At 45.1% G+C, this 19962-nt stretch overlaps 1 protein-coding gene across 1 annotated transcript in view; it reads left to right on the top strand.

Annotated features, from left to right (window-relative positions):
• The first annotated feature begins 820 nt into the window (after positions 1-820).
• LOC143974706 (mpv17-like protein 2) overlaps positions 821-19962 on the top strand; it is a 35610-nt gene continuing 16468 nt past the window's right edge. Inside the window, exons 1-2 of the mRNA XM_077476337.1 lie at positions 821-984; positions 16948-17178. Of these exons, the coding sequence (XP_077332463.1) occupies positions 16992-17178 (187 nt within the window). The 5' untranslated portion in view covers positions 821-984; positions 16948-16991. The remainder of the gene's footprint in view (positions 985-16947; positions 17179-19962) is intronic.

Raw genomic sequence — 19962 nt, 5'->3', positions numbered from 1 at the left:
AGGGTTAAAGAGGGGCAGTGTGTGCTGGAAAGGGCATAGGGTTAAAGAGGGGCAGTGGGTGCGGGAAAGGGCATAGGGTTAAAGAGGGGCAGTGTGTGCGGGAAAGGGCATAGGGTTAAAGAGGGGCAGTGTGTGCGGGAAAGAGCATAGGGTTAAAGGGGGGCGGTGTGTGCTGGAAAGGGCGTAGGGTTAAAGAGGGGCAGTGTGTGCGGGAAAGAGCATAGGGTTAAAGGGGGGCGGTGTGTGCTGGAAAGGGCATAGGGTTAAAGAGGGGCAGTGTGTGCGGGAAAGGGCGCAGGGTTAAAGAGGGGCAGTGTGTGCTGGAAAGGGTGTAGGGTTAAAGAGGGGCAGTGTGTGCTGGAAAGGGTGTAGGGTTAAAGAGGGGCAGTGTGTGCGGGAAAGGGCATAGGGTTAAAGAGGGGCAGTGTGTGCGGGAAAGGGCATAGGGTTAAAGAGGGGCAGTGTGTGCGGGAAAGAGCATAGGGTTAAAGGGGGGCGGTGTGTGCTGGAAAGGGCGTAGGGTTAAAGAGGGGCAGTGTGTGCGGGAAAGAGCATAGGGTTAAAGGGGGGCGGTGTGTGCTGGAAAGGGCATAGGGTTAAAGAGGGGCAGTGTGTGCGGGAAAGGGCGCAGGGTTAAAGAGGGGCAGTGTGTGCGGGAAAGGGCGCAGGGTTAAAGAGGGGCAGTGTGTGCTGGAAAGGGTGTAGGGTTAAAGAGGGGCAGTGTGTGGAATAATCGTCTAGGGCGGCGGTGCTTCACTGTAATCTGGGTAATCATTAATGAAGACGAAGGTAGCGATGTGAGCGTGCGCAGGAGAGGTGCGCATGCTCAGTGGCGCGAGTGTATACCAGGAAGAGGCTCACCCACGTGACTGTATGTGTCCCTGGCACACCGGGGAGCAATGCTGTATACTGTAATGTCTTCATAGCGGAAGGTACTAGCGTGCTGTGACCTGTAGACACTCAGCTTTAGTCCACTGATAGAGGGTAAGTTGGTGTTGATTGGTGAAGGAGTTCTGCACTGTGTGTGAGGATTTCTATTGTGTATTTTAATATTAGTTGACATTTTACCATTGTCATTGTATGAGGTTTTCAGCTGATTGCCTACCAATTGCATCAGCAAGCAATCTTTGTATACTGGGGGTGTGTTGGTGGATGGTAAAGGGGAATTGAGATTTATTATTTCTATATAGACTGCACTGTGGTGTCTTCTATCCCAAGGTCAGATCACTGGAAAGAACTTTTATCAATCACAGTCCAATGTATCTTTAGCTGTGTGCATTCTTGGTGATCATTGATATAATAGCGGATCATGTTCTTGGCAATGCTGTGTCTACAAACTGGGGCTCATCATTTATAATAGTGATTAGGTCACACATGAGTCTGCACCCACCTGAGCCATCCTACCAGGGAGCCAATCACAGGTGGCGCAGGCATTCCCCACCTATGATTGATGTTTGTCTATGACAGCTTCCTGGTGGGAAAGCTCAGATGGAGTCAGCACCAAATGATTGCATCGTGTAAAGCTCACCACACACGTTACAATCTTTTGGTGACCATACTTGGTTCGATCAATGATTTATTTCTCTTTCGTTCGTTGACAGACACAGCTCCCGTAATCTTCTTCTTTTTTTTTTTTTATCAATAGTTTTTATTAAAGTTTAAATTTTTATCAAGACAAATGACAGAAATTATGACTAAATAACAGATCAGTTACTGTATTTATATACATAGATAATAGTATCCAAAAATAATAAAAAATATAATATAAAGAAAACCATATTAATTATCTCAATTATAATAGGGATAATAAAGATAACGATCGGGAGGTTATTAATACATCCATTGTGGAGACAATACACAAAAGTAATATAAATATTATCTTCATATATTTACATACTGCCAATTCAAGTAATTCAAAGATGATGAACCTAAATATATTCCTGAACACCCCTATGGGTGCTAAACTATGTTCGGGACAGTAATAGTAACCTGTCATTTAATAGATACAAAACAAAGATTAAAATATTAGAGCGGGGTAAGTAATTTTTTAATTCAAGTTATCTAGGAACAAAGAACTCATGCAATGTTTTGGGGACTAGCCCATTTTAACCATGGCTGCCATATTTTATGAGTATGTTCTTTTTTTGTGAGGCCGAAGAGCTAGAATTAATTCATAAATGTAATGAGTTTGAGTCGATTCTATCACTTCTTTTATGGAAGGAGGATCAGGATTTTTCCAGTTCCTCGTTATACTGATCCTGGCTGACAGCAAAATATGTGTAAACACATTTCTAAACTGGATAGGATATTGATCAAGATCGATGGATAATAGAGCCAGTGAGGGATTTGGAGGAATGACTGTTTTGGTCATTTCAGACATAACTTGAAAGTTTTGTTCCCAATACTTCCCAAGTTTAGGGCATGTCCAAAATGTATGTAACATATCACCTTTTTTGCCGCACAATCTCCAACATTTGTCGTCAAATGTGCTGTTGAATTTAGATATTTTCTCAGGAGTAAGATACCAGCGTTGAGTCAATTTAATGGATACTTCCCATAATGTAGAGCAGCATGTGGCTTTATATGTGGTGTTAGGCCTCTTTCACACGGGGCGGATCAGTAATGATCCGCCCCGTGAAGATCCGCTCGCTCAGCGGGGATCGCTCCGTTGTCCCCGCTGAGCTGGCTGCGGACAGGGCGGTCTCCGCACACTGTGCGGGGACCGCCCTGTCAGCTCTCCGCTCTCCTCTATGGGGATCGGACGAGCACGGACCGTGTGTCTGTCCGATCCGCTCTGCAGACGGATAGAAAAATAGGATTTTCCTCCGTCTGCAGAATCGGACTGTTGCGGAGGCGGACGAAATCGGGTGTCTGCGGATGCTCATCCGCAGACACCCGCTATCCCATAGGGATGAATGGATGTCCGTATTTCATCCGCAAGCGGATGGATGAAATACGGACATACCATCAGCATGTGTGAAAGGGGCCTTACAAGCTTTTTCCCATTGGTCAACTGTATAGGTGTATCCTAAGTCTTCTTCCCATCTAATTAAAGGGATAGTCTTTGTAAACACTTTTTGTTGAAGAAGATTATAGAAAAGAGAGATCCCTTTTTGTTGATGTATGGGGATCTTCAGGAAGGACCAAGCCGATTGGGGAACATTATAGGTCCATGATGGGAGGTTGGAAATGCAATTCTTAGTTCGGATGTAGAGGAATAAATCTGAATTTGGCAATTGAAATTTCTTTTGAAGTGTAGGAAATGGTGTGATCACCCCATTATCAAGTAGATCAGATAGATATTTAGTTCCCTTCTCTATCCATGGTGTGAATGAGGTTGTCTTCATGACATTATGTAGAGTATTTAGCGGAATTTGGACTTTGGTAGGAAGAGGGTGTGAGGAAGTTAGATGCAGAAATCGAACCCAGGATTTAAGTGTCGCTAATATTGTTGGGAAGATGCGAGAAGGTATCTTGGCTCCAAGTGCCATGGAAGGAATCCATATTGATAGATACAGCTCCAGTAATCTTGACTGTAGGGTTATCATGCCACCTTCAGGAGAGGACTAGGCAGAACATGTGAAAAAAAACATAACTGTACAGTTCCGCCCAGGGGGCGGTCCCTCTGGTAATAACCCCTCAGCCTGCTTCCTGCAGCTCCAGTTTTTTTTTTTATGCCTAGTGAAGTAGAAGGACCTAGGCTCCCTGTCGGGACCATCGGTCCTGGGGATTTTTTTTTTTTTTCTGGATTTTTAGCCTTTTGCGCAAGATATTGATCCTGTGATCTATTAACAGCCGGCTGGGTGACAGGCTGGATAAATATAGATCCTTGTAGTCTCCCCAGCCTGGCCATTGAGCGTGAGCAGACCCTAGCTACGCGCTGGGTCGGCCCCGACATGCCCCTCAGGCTCCAGGGGTGGCCGGTGAGCTATATGCTCCGGGGCACACATATGACCGGACTACGGATGTCTTTGTCACTGTGTGCTGTGGCCAGCAGCTACCCCATACTGCTCGGGTGTGGGTCTGTGATGGGATGCCTCCAGCTCGTCCGGATGGTAAGTACAACTCTCTGTCTTGGCAGGACAGTGCAGCTGGAAATTCCCTGGGAGGTCTATTAGGGGGTCCCTCTTCTCCCTTTCCTCTCTCCCTGTCCCTGTGTCCCCCCCCCTCTCCTGCTGGGGGGATGCTGCATGGCTGGGCTGTGGTGCGGTGTATGTACCTGGACTGGGGGGGCTCTGACCCTTAGGTGGGGGCTGCTCTGACTGTCTGTTTTTCCTTGTGCTGCCATCTGTCTCTCTGCTGATGTCTGTGGGCTCTGCATGTGCTGCCTCCATTTTCTGTTATTCTCTGTGAGAAGCATGGCCGTCGGCCATTTTTCTCGAAGTCCGGCGCCCATTTTGATAGTGGTTTTTGTCTATACAAGAATGGCTGGCGGCCATTTTCTTGTAGCCTCAGCGTGGTTTTTCTCCCCAGCGCTGGTTCCTGTGCCTCAGAACAGCGCAGTTTTTACTCCTGGACACCTGGGACTGACACAGGACACGGCGATCAGTGGCAGCACAGCACTCAGTCTGGGTGGTGAGTCCTGTGGTGGGGCCCCTCAGGCTGTGAGCAGCTAGGAGGGTGGGATTGAGCACCTTGTCCTAAGTCCCCAAGGGTGGCAGAAAGGGTGGGTCAGCATGGCGCCAGAAGCTGGCGTTTCTTCTAGAGGTCGACCAATATGGGTTTTTCTAATGCCGATATTTAGAAATCGTGGCGGCCGATATACAAAGCCGTTTTTTATTTCTTTTTTTCCCTTCATTTCATAAAATCTAACACACACCTTTCACGCTGGGGCGTTTTTCATGCACTTTTGGGCTAAAAATAGCACCTGTAAAGTGTCTGAAAAACAGCTCCCCTGCAGTCTTTGTGAAAGCACAAGGGCTTTCACACTGAGGCGATGCGCTGGCAGGTCGTTGACCACTGGGCACTTAACCACTTCAGCTCCGGACCAATAAACACCTTAAGGACCAGAGGTCTTTTTGCAATTTCGCACTGCGCTGCTTTAACTGGTAATTGCGCGGTCATGCAATATTGCACCCAAACGAAATTTGCGTCCTTTTCTTCCCACAAATAGAGCTTTCTTTTGATGGTATTTGATTGCCTCTGCGATTTTTTTTTTTTTTGCGATATAAATGGAAAAAGAGCGAAAATTTTGAAAAAAAAAGATATTTTCTTCTTTTTGTTATAAGAAAAATCGAATAAACTAAATTTTAGTCATACATTGAGGGCAAAATTTATTCAGCCACATGTCTTTAGTAAAAAAAATGTCAATAAGCGTATATTTTTTGGTTTGCGCAAAAGTTATAGCGTCTACAAACTAGAGTACATTTTCTGGAATTTACACAGCTTTTAATTTATGACTGCCGATCTCATTTCTTGAGGTGCTAAAATGGCAGGGCAGTACAAATCCCCCCCAAATGACCCCATTTTGGAAAGTAGACACCCCAAGGAAATTGCTGATGGGTATGTTGAGCCCATTGAATATTTATTTTTTTTGTCCTAAGGGATTGAATAATGACAAAAAAAAAAAAAAAAAATTTTTTTTACAAAAAGTTGTCACTAAATGATATATTGCTCACACATGCCATGGTTATATGTGAAATGACACCCCAAAATACATTCTGCTGCTTCTCCCGAGTACGGGGATACCACATGTGTGGGACTTTTTGGGAGTCTAGTCACGCACGGCACCCCGAAAACCAATCACCACCTTCAGGATTTCTAAGGGTGCAAATTTTTGATTTAACTCCTCACTACCTATCACAGTTTCGAAGGCCATAAAATGCCAAAATAGCACAAAACCCCCCCAAATGACCCCATTTTGGAAAGTAGACACCCCAAGCTATTTACTGAGAGGCATGTTGAGTCCATGGAATATTTTATATTTTGCCAAAAGTTGCGGGAATATTACAAACTTTTTTTTTTTTGCACAAAGTTGTCACTAAATGATATATTGCTCACACATGCTATGGGCAGAAGTCAAATTACACCCCAAAATAAATTCTGCTGCTTCTCCCGAGTACGGGGATACCACATGTGGGGGACTTTTTGGGAGCCTAGTTAACTAGCTACCTAGCGACTGTAGCGACACTAATGCAGCGATCAGAAAAACGATCGCTTAGTGACACTGGCAAAAGGGGGTGAAAGGGTTAACTAGCGGCAATCAGGGGGTTAAAAACATTATTGGGTAGTATATCGGGGTACCTAGCGATATAAAAACCTGGCGGTGAACCTAAAAAAATAACTAGCTACCTAGCGACACTAGCGACACATGCAGCGATCAGAAAAATGATCGCTTAGTGACACTGGCAAAAGGGGGTGAAAGGGTTAACTCTAGGGGCAATCAGGGGGTTAAATCTTTATTGGGGGGTGATAGGGGGCTACCCTGGACCTAACACTAACTGTCCTGACAGTTTTTACTGTCACAACTGACACTGAATGCATTGATCAGTAAAGAAATGATCAATGCAATCAGTGACACTGTGACTGGGGGGGGAGGGGGGGCGGGGGGGGGATCGGGGGGGGTTTGTGTGCCTGTGTGTACCTACATGTCAGTGTAGTGTTCGTGCAGACTTACTTTTACTCTTCTCCTCGTAGTCCGGTCAAAAAGACCGCCCCGAGGAGAATGACATCACTTCCTCCTTCCTGTGTAAACAATACACAGGGGAGGAAGCTTCTCATTGGCCAGGAGCGATCCAGAGGGGGTGGCCGAAAACGAACGGCCATCCCCTCATCACGGAGCGCTCCTGGACCGAATCGGACCGCCGTAACCAGCGGGAGGGGGTCCGATGGGACCCCCCACCCGCTGGAAGGCAATCACGTAGATGTACGTGATTATGCCTGCCTGTGCCATTGTGCTGACGTACAATGGCAATACGGCGGTCCTCAAGTGGTTAAACACCCTTAATAACCAGACCAATTTTCAGCTTTCGGTGCTCTCACATTTTGAATGACAATTACTCAGTCATGCAACACTGGACCTATATGAAATTTTTGTCCTTTTTTTCACACAAATGGAGCTTTCTTTTGGTGGTATTTAATCACCGCTCGTTTTTTTTATTTTTTTGTGCTATAAAAGAAAAAAGACCAAAAATTCTGTTAAAAATAAATAAAAAATAATGAATTTTTCTTCGTTTTTGTTATAAAATGTATCAGATTAGTAATTTTTCTTCATAAATTTTGGCCAAAATGTATACTACTACATATCTTTGGTAAAAATAAGTACAAATTGGTGGATATTATTTGGTCTTTGTGAAAGTTATAGAGTCCACAAGCTATGGTGCCAATATCTGAAAATTGATCACACCTGAAGTACTGACGGCCTATTTCAATTCTTGAGACCCTAACATGCCATAAAAGTACAAATACCCCCCAAATGACCCCTTTTTGGAAAGAAGACATTCCAAGGTATTTAGTAAGAGGCATGATGAGTTTTTTTGTCATTTTTTTTCCCACAATCCTTTGCAAAATCAAGATTTTTTTTTTTTTTTCACAAAATTGTCATATTATCAGTTTATTTCTTACACACAGCATATGCATACCACAAATTACACCCCAAAACACATTCTGCTATTACTCCCGAGTACGGTAATACCACATGTGTGAGACTTTTACACAGTGTGGCCACATACAGAGGCCCAACATGCAGGGAGCGCTATCAGGCGTTCTGGAGCATCCAGGACAATTCTGACATTTCTCTCCTACATGTAAAAATCATCATTCATTTATTTGCTAGAAAATTACATAGAATCCCAAAACATTATATATGCTTTTTTAGCAAACACCCTGGAGAATATAATGGTGGTCGTTGCAACTTTTTATCTCGTACGGTATTTGCGCAGCAATTTTTCTAATGCTTTTTTTTTGGAAAAAAAAAACAATTTTGTGCTTATAAAAAAAAAAAAAAAAAAACACCAGTAAAGTTAGCCCACTTTTTGCATAATATGAAAGATGAAGTTACGCCAAGTAAATAGATACCTAACATGTCACTCTTCAAAATGGCACACGCTCGTGGAATGGCGCCAAACGTCGCTACTTAAAAATCCCCATAGGCGAGGTCTAGGGCTAGAATTATTGCTCTCGCTCTAACGTTCGCAGCAATACCTGACATGTGTGGTTTGAACACCGTTTTCATATGTGGGCGGGACTTACGTATGCGTTCGCTTCTGCATGCGAGCACATGGGGACAGGGGCGCTTTAAAAAAAAAAAAATGTTTCTTATTGTTCATTTTACTTTATTTTAGTTTGACGTTTTTTTTTCCCCAAAAATAAATTTTTTGATCACTTTTATTCCTATTACAAGGAATGTAAACATCCCTTGTAATAGGAATATGGCATGACAGGTCCTCTTTACAGTGAGATATGGGGTCAATAAGACCCCACATCTCATCTCATCTCTAAGCTGGGAAGCCTGAAATAAAAAAAAAAAAAAAAAAAAAAAAGATTTTGGCTTTGATCGTATTGGCGAGTCGGTAGAAGCACCGGAGGGCGGCTGGAGGGGGGGGGGGGGGATGTCTATGGTTGGGTATTGCAGGGTATCTCCGAGTACGGCTGGGTATCTCCAGGTATGGCAATTTATGGCAGGGTATTACAGAGTATTGGCAAGGTATTGCAGAGTATTGGCTGGGAATTGAGGGATTCAATTTCGGTGAGCAGCGATGTGGGCACTGCAGATGCAGCCTACAGAGCTGCTGACACCGATCTCTTCCCCCTCCGCTGTACCGATCGGTACAGAGAGGGGAGGGATGAGGCCGGTTTGTTTACAAGTGATCGCTCTGTCATTTGACGGAGCGATCACGTGGTAAACGGCCGCGATTACCGTGATCCCTGATGCGCCGGATCCTGTGGACCCGGCGGTCGCGGATGCTCTCGAGAGAGCGGAATTCTAGGAGGATGTCATATGACGGCCTCCCAGAGTTAAACACCCGCCCTGTAGCCGTCATTCGGCTATGGGCCGGTTGTTAAGTGGTTAAACAAAGTCCTGCAAGCAGCATCTTTGGAGCAGTGTGTACCGCTCCTGCCCATTGAAATGAATGGGTACCGTTCCCGAAGCACCTGCAATGTGATTTGGCAGCGGCGCTTTCACGGGTGCATTTAAACCCTTCCCCGGCCACTAGATGGGATATAAGTGCCCCGCTAGCAGCCGAATAGCGCCGCTAAAACTAGCAGCGTTTTACCATCAACGCCTGCCCACGTCAGTGTGTAAGCAGCCTTAAGTAATAAGTGACACAGAAAACCTCCTTATATTTAAACATTTATTAAACAAACCTCCAATCAGTTCACTTGTATGTTTAATTTAGGTTACAAAAAAAAACTATATATTAAATACACAAAAACAGGTAATCAAAACTTTTGGACGAAAAAAATGGGCTAACTTTATTGTTTTAGTTTTTAAAAATCATTAGTGTATTTAAAAAAATAACAAAAATTGCGTTTGAAAGACTTCTGCGCAAATACCGTGTGCCATAAAATATTGCAACGACCTCTATTTTATTCCCTAGGGCAGTGATGGCGAACCTTGGCACCCCAGATGTTTTGGAACTACATTTCCCATGATGCTCCACTACACTGCAGAGTGCCTGAGCATCATGGGAAATGTAGTTCCAAAACATCTGGAGTGCCAAGGTTCGCCTTCACTGCCCTAGGGTCTCTGCTAAAAAAAATATATATATAATTTTTGGGGGTTCTAAGTGATTTTTCTAGCAGAAAATACAGGATTTTTACTTGTAAGCAACAAGTGTCAGAAAAGATGTAATCTTTAAATGGTTAAACTGAGAACTCCTCCAGTTAAGGTCATTCATAAGTATAAACATTGTATCTCTTTGGTCTTTTCTTGGCAGACTGCTCAGAGAGGAGAAGGGGCTCCACAGAAGACTTCAAACAACTTGCATTGACTTCTATTACAGAAGTCATTTGCAAGTCCCGCTGAAGTTATAATCTGCCTTTTTTATCAACACAATCGGCCAATGCTGATTAATTAAAAAAACGCCAAATATCGGTCGACATCTAGTTTCTTCCCCAGATCTCCATGCAATTGCAACCGGCTCGCCTGCAAATATTTCAGTGCCTTTGGATGCTTTGTCTGCGGTCCCGGAAACGTTCATTGCCAGGGTTGAGGCGGCGTGCGGGCGCAAGGGGGTTAAAAAAAGTCCCCTGCCCCCCCCGTCCTCCAGGGAGAGCTCTGATTCAGACTCGGGCCCTGTGGTGACTGGCAGCCCCTGTTCGGATGTGTCAGAGGATGCTGACCAGGACTGTTCGGACAGTGAGGATGGTTCCGTTTCCGGGTCCACGCAGGAAAAAGTGCTAGTTGGAGCACTTATCACCACTGTGCGGGATACCCTGAAAATACAGGATGCAGTAGGATCCTCTGCTGAGGTGACAGTCCCCATTGGGTCTTGTAAGCCGGCCTGTACACATAAGGTGTTTCCGTATCTGATTTATTTTGATAAGTTCATATACAAGGAATGGGGAAGCCCACAATTGACTTTTCAGTTCCAAAAAGGATGGCGGTGCGTTACCCTTTTGAAGAGAGCCTCCTTAAAAAATGGTTGGCTCCCCCAGTCGTTGACCCCCCCCCCATATCCAGGTTAAATAAAGTAACCACGATTCCAGTAGAAGGGGCTCCTGCATTTAAGGTCCCTACTGACAGGAGAGCCGAGGCAGTGGCCCGGTCCATGTTTATGGTGGTGGGGTCAACGCTACGACCAGTACTGGCCATGGCATTGGTGTCGCAGACCCTTACTGAGTGGGCAAAACTATTGCACCGTGAATTGGAGAAGCAACAGTCTCCTCCAGTCTGCGTAGAACTATCGGACCAGCTGGTGCACGGCATTAAGTATGTCCGTGATGCGGCCCTGGATAAATTTCCCCTACTCTCTAGGGCAGGGATATGCAATTAGCGGACCTCCAGCTGTTGCAGAACTACAATTCCCATGAGGCATAGCAAGATTCTGACAGCCACAAGCATGACACCCAGAGGCAGAGGCATGATGAAACTTGTAGTTATGCAACAGCTGGAGGTCCGTTAATTGCATATGCCTGCTCTAGGGCATCGGTATCCGCAGTGGTGTTACGGCACCTGATCTGGCTGAAATGCTGGTCTGCGGACCAGGCATCTAAAAAAGCTGACGGATTTGCCCTTCCTTGTTGAGCGGCTATTTGGAGCTTCTCTGGGCAACATCATTAAGAATGTTACAGGTGGGAAGCACGTTGCTCCCACAGTCAGGGAAGGGTAAGGAGCCACGCCGCAGGCAAGGGCCCTCCTTTTCTGCTCAGAAAATATTTTTTTGTCTGTCCGGGACGTCAGGTAAGCACTCCCAGTCTGACAGGGTGACTGCTGAGGGACAAAAGCGTCCCTGGCCTCGCAAGCCTGCAAGCAAAAGTACTACCGCATGAAGGTTTGCCCCCGACCAACATACGGGTGGGAGGTCGCCTTCGGGAGTTTGCAGCTTGGTGGGCCTCTCGGCTCAATCGAAAGGTGCGGAGGTTCGTGTCCAGGACAAGAGATCCTTGGGCGGACGCATCAGACGCGTTGGTGGCTCCATGGGAGCAGTACCGGTTGATTTATGCTTTCCCTCCGCTCAAACTGTTGCCTCGTCTGCTTCGCAGAGTGGAGGCCAAGGGGATTCCAGTCATACTGATCGCCCCGGCGTCCCTGGTACGCTGACCTAGTTACGCCTGGTGGTGGATGCTCCTTGACGGTTGCCGATGGGAGAAGACCTTCTTTCGCAAGGTCCGATGCTCCATCCTGCTTTTACTGTCTCTGGTTTTAATGGCATGGCTGTTGAAAGCCAGGTGCTAAGGAACCAAGGTCTGTCGGACTCGGTAATCTCCACTATGCTGAGGGCACGAAAATCTTCTTCTCTAAAGATATACCATCGTACTTGGAAGGCTTATATCTCCATGTGTGAGGAGATGGGGTGGCGTCCGCGCACCTATTCCGTTTCCAGGATCCTGCTGTTCTTAAAGCGAGGAGTGGACCAGAAACTGGTCTTAAGCATCAAGGGACAGATATCAGCCTTGGCTGTCTTTTTTTTTTTTTTCCCCCAATGACCCTGGCATATCACTCATTGGTAAGCACCTTTTTGTGTAAGGGGTTTGGCATGTAGTCCCTCCGGTTTGACCGCCCCTACCTCCGTGAGATCTGAACCTGGTGCTATTGGTGCTTCAGAAACCACCGTTTGAGAACATCAGGAAATTCCCTTGTTGACTCTTTCTCAGAAAGTAGTCTTTCTAGTGGCTATTACATCTGTCAGGGGGGTTTCTGAGTTGGCAGCCTTGTCTTGCAAGTCGCCCTATCTGGTTTTCCACAAGAATAAGGTGGTGTTGCGTCCGCAACCTTCCTTTCTTCCAAAGGTGGTTTCAGCTTTTCATCACAATGAGGACATTGTGTTTACCATCCCTGTGTCCTAAGCCAACACATCCTAAGGAGGTGGCCCTCCATTCCCTGGATGTGGTCGGGGCCCTAAGGGTATATCTGTCTGCCACGGCTCCCTTCTGGAAGTCAGATTCTCTGTTCGTTTTGGTTACTGGGCCGAAAAAAGGGCTGGCGGTCTTGTTGACCACCATTTTGCGGTGGATCAGACAGATCGTGGTCCAAGCTTACGCCTTGCAGGGGCAGGTGCTCCCCTTTTCTGTCACGGCCCATTCCCCCCAGGGCAATTGGGACCTCCTGGGCTTTCCGACAGCAAGCGTCTGTCTCCCAGGTGTCCGTTCACTATTTCACATAATTGATGTGAGCCCATCTTCAGATGCTTGCTTTGGCCGCAAAGTTTTGCAGGCGGCCATGTAATCGTTGCAATTTCCACTTTTTTTTTTTATCTTTTTTTCCTTGTATGAGAAAGTTACATTTTGGTTGTAATCGCGTTCTGATGCGGTCATTTCAGATAGCAATGCCTCTGTTGAGGAGCCTCTGGCTGTGGGTGAAGTTATGTTTTGCTGTTTCCACCCCTCGTTCTGACACTGCTTGGGGACGTCCCTATGGTTTAATGTAGCTGTGTCCATCAATGAACGAAAGGGAAAATAGGATTTTTTTTTCTCTGAAGTTCATTGACGGACACATCACCCACCCCTCCTAATATTTTACGTTATACTGCTTGTTGATGTACTGAGCTCCAGGAAGCAGCTCGAGGGGTTATAGACAGAGGGACCGCCCATTGGGTGGAACTGTACAGCTCCTGTTTTCACATGTATTACATGTTCTGCCTAGTCCTCTCCTGAAGGTGGCGTGATAAATCCTACGGTTAAGATTTAATGGAGCTGTGTCCATTAGTGAACTTCAGAGAAAAGGATTTTAAGGTGAGTACAAAAATCCTATTTTTCTAGTTGATCTCTAGTGATAAGCATAATCAATCTATAGTTGACATTAGGGTTTCACCCGTAATGTGTTTTTTTTTTTTTTTTTTTTTTTTTTTTGTCGACGAGTACCGATTCTTTTAATCAAGTACTCCCCAATACAAAATACCAGTACTTTTTGGTTTTGCTGTGCGATTTGTGTCATTACAAAATTAATGGGTGCGAATCGCACTGCAAAAGATCACATGCGATTTGAACAGGAATGCGGTGGAATTCCTGTCTGCGTTGCATGTGATTTTTTTTTCCCCCACCGTGTGTGTGTGTGTGTGTGTGTGTGTGTGTGTGTGTGTGTGTGTGTGTGTGAACCCAGTATAGAAAGGGAAGTGCCATCTTGTGGGCAGTTTACAAATGTTATAACTCACGTTAAAGGGGTTGTAACCCCTCAAGGTTTTTCACCTCAATGAATTCTATGCATTGAAGTGAAAAACCTCATGTAATGCTGAAGCTCCCCTGAGCCCCTGGGTTATGTACCTGTACCCCCTCTATCTCGTGCCTGAGACGTGCACACCAGCAAAAGCCAGTGTCTTGCACGATTTCAAAACTTCATGTCAGTGCAACTTTAGGTGCAACTTGGGGGGGGGCAATTTGAGAGACATCTGTGCAGGTTCATGCACAGATTTCTATTGGCATCGCCCCGAAATCACCAAAATTGGTACAGGATCTACTTTTTTCAAATCAGTGTGGCACCACAAAGTTGGTATTGCAGCAATTTGAACAGTTCCTTTTGAAGACAATAGGGTGTGACTTGTCGCACCGGTGTGAACGGGGGCTGAAGTACACATCTGGTCAAGTCCATCTCTTCATAGTGTCCTCCTTTTTGCCGATGATAGAAAACCATGGCTGCTGGAGGAGATGTAAGGAGTTCCGGGACCCTTGTGGGTATAAGGAGGAAGTGATGTCAGCTTGGGGGTGGACTGCCTATACATCTCCTCCAGCCCTGTGAGGATTTCCAGCAGCCATGGTTTACTATGAACGGCAGGACCGGGACACTATGCAGAGTTGGATTTGAGCAGATACAGTGCCTTGCGAAAGTATTCGGCCCCCTTGAACTTTTCAACCTTTTGCCACATTTCAGGCTTCAAACATAAAGATATAAAATTTTTATTTTTTGTGAAGAATCACCAACAAGTGGGACACAATTGTGAAGTGGAACGAAATCTATTGGATTTTTGAAACTTTTTTAACTAATAAAAAAATGAAAAGTGGTGCATGCAAAATTATTCGGCCCCTTTACTTTCAGTGCAGCAAACTCGGATTTGGATACAAAAAGATTTCCCAAGCTTTAAACATCCCAAGGAGCACTGTGCAAGCGATCATTTTGAAATGGAAGGAGTATCAGACCACTGCAAATTTACCAAGACCTGGCCGTCCCTCTAAACTTTCAGCTCAGACAAGAAGACCGATCAGAGATGCAGCCAAGAGGCCCATGATCACTCTGGATGAACTGCAGATAACTACAGCTGAGGTGGGAGAGTCTGTCCATAGGACAACAATCAGTCATACACTGCACAAATCTGGCCTTTATGGAAGAGTGGCAAGAAGAAAGCCATTTCTCAAAGGTATTCATAAAAAGTCTCGTCTAAAGTTTGCCACAAGCCACCTGGGAGACACACCAAACATGTGGAAGAAGGTGCTCAGATGAAACCAAAATCGAACTTTTTGCCCACAATGCAAAACTATATGTTTGGCGTAAAAGCAACACAGCTCATCACCCTCAACACACAATCCCCACTGTCAAACATGGTGGTGGCAGCATCATGGTTTTGGCCTGCTTTTCTTCAGCAGGGACAGGGAAGATGGTTAAAATTGAGGGGAAGATGGATGCAGCCAAATACAGGACCATTCTGGATGAAAACCTGTTGGAGTCTGCAAAAGACCTGAAACTGGGATGGAGATTTATCTTCCAACAAGACATTGATCCCAAACATACAGCAAAATCTACAAAGGAAAGGTTCACAAATAAACGTATCCAGGTGTTAGAATGGCCAAGTCAAAGTCCAGACCTGAATCCAATCGAGAATCTGTGGAAAGAGCTGAAAACTGCTGTTCACAAACACTCTCCATCCAACCTCACTGAGCTCGAGCTGTTTTGCAAGGAAGAATGGGCAAGAATTTCAGTCTCTTGATGTGCAAAACTGATAGAGACATACCCCAAGCGACTTGCAGCTGTAATCGCAGCAAAAGGTGGCTCTACAAAGTATTAATGCAAGGGGGCCGAATAATTTTGCACGCCCCACTTTTAATTTTTTTATTAGTTAAAAAAGTTTCAAAAATCCAATAGATTTCGTTCCACTTCACAATTGTGTCCCACTTGTTGGTGATTCTTCACAAAAAATAAAAATTTTATATCTTTGTTTGAAGCCTGAAATGTGGCAAAAGGTTGAAAAGTTCAAGGGGGCCGAATACTTTCGCAAGGCACTGTATATACTTTATCCCTTGTTCACACCGGGGCCAATTTGACATGTCAAATCGGAGCCTATTGCTGGCAAGGGCACTGTCTGAATCGGTGCTACACCAACTTTGTGGCTGAACACCGTTTCCCAAAAGTAGTTCCTGCACTACTTTTGGCAACTTCAGGGGAGATGTCTACTGAAATCCGTGCATGAACCCGCACAGATGTCTCTCAAATCGCCCCTGAAGTCGCACTGAAATGCTGGTTTGGAATCATGCTAGTTCAGCTGAGCTCACACAATTTCAAACCCGCATTCAGTGTGTACCGGGGCTTAAAGAGGAAGTAAACCCTTTCAAACCACTTTGACCTACAGGTAAGCCTAGATTAAGGCTTACCTGTAGGTCCAAGCAATATCTCCTAAACCTATATGGTTTAGGAGATATTTGCCCGAAAATGGGCACCGCTGTCTACGGCGCATGCGCCGTAGACAGCGGCGCGCAGGCGCACTAAACGCGGCAAATCCAAGAATGGAGCTGCCTAATTTGTCGACTCCCGTGCGCATGTCATCGCGGCTTCGCCGAATGACAGCGGCGGAGCTGCGAGACGCGACTCCCGTGCGCATGCGCGGGAGTGACGTCATCGCGGCTTCGCCGCTGTGATTCGGCGGAGCTGCGAGACGCCACCAGCAAGATGGATGCGGCGGACTACAGGGGACAGCGGCGACTTCGCTGGCTCCTGTGTCAGGTAAGTGACACATAATGAGCTACTATGCGATGCATAGTAGTCCATTATGCTTTACCTTTGCAGGGAAAAAAAGAGGAAGTAAACCCATCAGGGTTTACTTCCTCTTTAACCTTCTATCTGCTACATCTGCACTACAGCTTCTTGTGTTGAAAAAAAACAGAATTACTGTCTGGATCACCAGGGGATAATAAAAGAAAGTAAGTCTAAAAAAAGAAACCTAATGCAGCCATCACATCTAAGAATTGTTTAGCTACAATAAATTACATTTCAATAAATTTAAGTTTTTTTTTTTTTTTTTTTTTTTAACACCGCTTTAATAAATATTCTTTTAACCTTGTAGCGTATATAGAGGATTCCTTTAAAATGGAAACATCAGTTTAAAGTTTGCTTTATTTTCAACATCCGTTTTTATGTTGCAGGTCGATGCTGCAGTGTTTCTTGTGGTTTGTGACATTTGGGCAGGATGCTTCCCCAGGGTAGATTATTGTTGGCTCGAATGTCTGGCTATTGGAAGCCCCTCTTTACGGGACGTTTTTTGTTGGTCACCAACACGGTTAGCTGTGGAGTCCTGCTGGGTATTGGTGATACGATCCAACAGACAAGAGAACAGCGAAAGAACCCAGAAAAAAAACGAGACTGGCTACGAACAGGTAAACGTGTCATTGCTAAAGCCTGTAATAACAAACCAGGAACCCCCTTTTTCTTTCTTTTTATTTAAAAAAAAAAAAAAAAAAAAAAATCTAATCTTTATGGTTTTATCTCCCCTGATGGTGGTTTGTATTGGAATTTTACATTCTCTTCCTTTTCTTTCCAAGCAGTCTACATTTTTATGGGATTTGCTTGTGTTTTGAAGGTGTAGAATCTTGGGCTACCATCTTTTTGTACTCAGTCCTCTTCTACATGGAGTGGGCTCTGCTAGAAGTCCGCCTACTCAGTGGGGGATCTGTCCCCTGATCCCCGCTTAGCAGGTGGATGGCTGGTCCATGTCTGCTTTGCTTATGCAGAGCGGACACAGACGCATCACGCTCTCTTCTATGGGCGGTTGGGTGTAAATGGACCACCTGCTGATTTACACCTGAGTGCCATTAGATCCGCTAGACAGATGGGGAACACCCTCATTCATCTGTTTTTTAGGCGTTATCTCAATTTGGCTGCAAAAGTGGAAATACACTTTAAATCTAGGAAATAAAAATGTGTCCAAATCTGCTACAAAGTTAAACTGCTTTCTGTCCTCAGAAAACTAAAAACAATGTAAAATGTTGGGGTAGACTACATAAGGCTAAAGGGGCTCCAAAATGGGAAGGTGGGGGGGGGGGGGGGGGCGACACTCTGCAACTCAAGGGGCTATAGGGTGGAAAGGCTCTTGGATTGGAGTTAAAGCTGAGCTCAGTCTTGCACAGTTGTACTGAAATTGCTTACTCTGATTTTTCACTGGTTGCTATAAACTTCTCACAGTGTGCATTAGAACCTGCAGCAAATCGGAGCTCACCTACCTAATGTCCTAGCTGGAGGACATCCAGCATCCACTTAGTTCCTGGCCCACCCTTTAATTGGATTGCAGTTTATTTAAATCCATGGAGGGGTCAGCACCATATGTGGGTGTTATCGCAGCTTCCCCTTTTCAGAAAGCTTTGTATAGCACCTTTTGCGGCCCATTGCACAAAGACACAAATAGAAATGGTATCATGGAGTCTAAAGGTATATGTTTTATTTAATAATGTCATTAGCATGTTGGAGAAACCAGGGAAGCTGAAAAATGAGCAGATTTGGATGTATTTCTTATTTATTTTTTTAGATCGTACTTGCCTAGGTGAATGCAGCATTAGTCCCCTGCTGGCTCTAAGACTGAGAACCGAGCAATCAAAGACCGCTGCTCACTTAGTTCTCAGAGCTCTGTTAGCAAAGCTGATGACTGTCAGTCAGCAGCTCTCTGCACCCCCCCCCCCCCATGCTCACTGGAGCACTGGGCTGTGGAAGGGGTGGGAGCGGCTGGCTCAGGCTCTCAGTGGCTCATCAAGTGGCTGAGCTAGGTGACAGTCCAGGGTTGTGGGCAGATCCAAGCCATGTTGTTGGGATCTTCCCGCAGACTAGACAGTGAGCTTGCTTCAGTCCACGGTCTGCTGAAAATGGGTCACAGGAGTGAAGAATAAATGCACTTCTGTGAGCCACAGGGAAATAGGAAAGGAACAGTACTTATTATTGCAGCTATTTCTCTAGAGTCACTGATCAGATTAAGACTTACGGGAAAGGGTTCAATATGACAGATGGCTGCAGGGAGGTATCTCTGTGTCTAAAGCAGGACATGGATGGTTTGAATCTTGGCTGGTTAAGCAGGGAGCGGCTGAGATTCAAACCATGTATGGGCAGGCTGAATGTAGACAAGTCAATCGATCGATCAACTTGGGTATAACCAGCTAAGTGGCTATTATAGCCCATAGCAGTAATCACTGTGTTCTCCCGCCGTGCATGACTGCCCCCCGCCAGGAAAATACATTGGCTCAGCGGGAGGGATTCCCCCATCAACACTTACTGTGTTGATGGGGGATTTTAGTGATTTTCTTTCCTGCAACCCATGGTTGCAGGAAAGAATCACTCAATCTATGGCTGGCATTATAGTTTATAAGGTTGAAAAAAAACAGGTCCAGCCAGGTCTGTGTGTGATTTGTATTCCCTAACAATTCCCACAGCCCTGTACATTCTGCTTTCTGAGGAAGACATCTAAAGGCTGGTTCACACAAGCTTTGCTTTTTGAAGAGCAATTGGCATTCCAAACGCTGTTCAGAGAGCATTTGGCGGTCAGCTTTGTATTTTTGTGCCAATTGAACTGCTTTTGCAACCATTTGTGGTCCATTTGAAGTACAGGAATTTATCCTGGGGGAGGGAGCAGACATTGCCCACAAATATGCATAGCAGTTTAGATGATCCAGCCTAACTTGCCTAAAGGCCATTTCCAATGAAAGTGAGATCATGTGACGCAAAGTAGAACTGGGTTAATATGCAGCGTACTAAAAGTAATGTTAAAAAATTATACCAATTACATGGTTAGAAAGTTTACCTGCATTGTACAAAGTACAAGCATTTCAGGTCTTTATGGGACCTTTTATTTCCCATTACTTTATGGGAAATGCATGGTAAATGTATAAACATGTAAACTGATACAAGCGCTTGTAAAAGAATATACGAAATGTGTCTATTAAGTAACGACATTACAAATTTTTATATGGATTACAAATTTTAATGCTTGTCCTTCAATATATATTCCCCATTTGCACTAATACATTGCTGCAGTCTTGTTTTCCACTGGAGAAAATCAATTTCTCTCAGCTGTTTTATTCTTTACAGCATCAAATGACTCAAAGCGTGTCTCTTTAACCACTTGCCGACCACCTGCCGTAGTTATTCGTCGGCTGTTTGAAAATATTGTCATCGAGAAC

The sequence above is a fragment of the Lithobates pipiens genome, unplaced genomic scaffold (genome assembly GCF_037356315.1).
Source record: "Lithobates pipiens isolate NorthernLeopardFrog02 unplaced genomic scaffold, aLitPip1_a1.2 Scaffold_13, whole genome shotgun sequence".
NCBI lineage: Eukaryota > Metazoa > Chordata > Amphibia > Anura > Ranidae > Lithobates > Lithobates pipiens.
The sequence above is the reverse complement of the archived record's forward strand: the minus strand, read 5'-3'. Positions and strand labels throughout refer to the sequence as shown.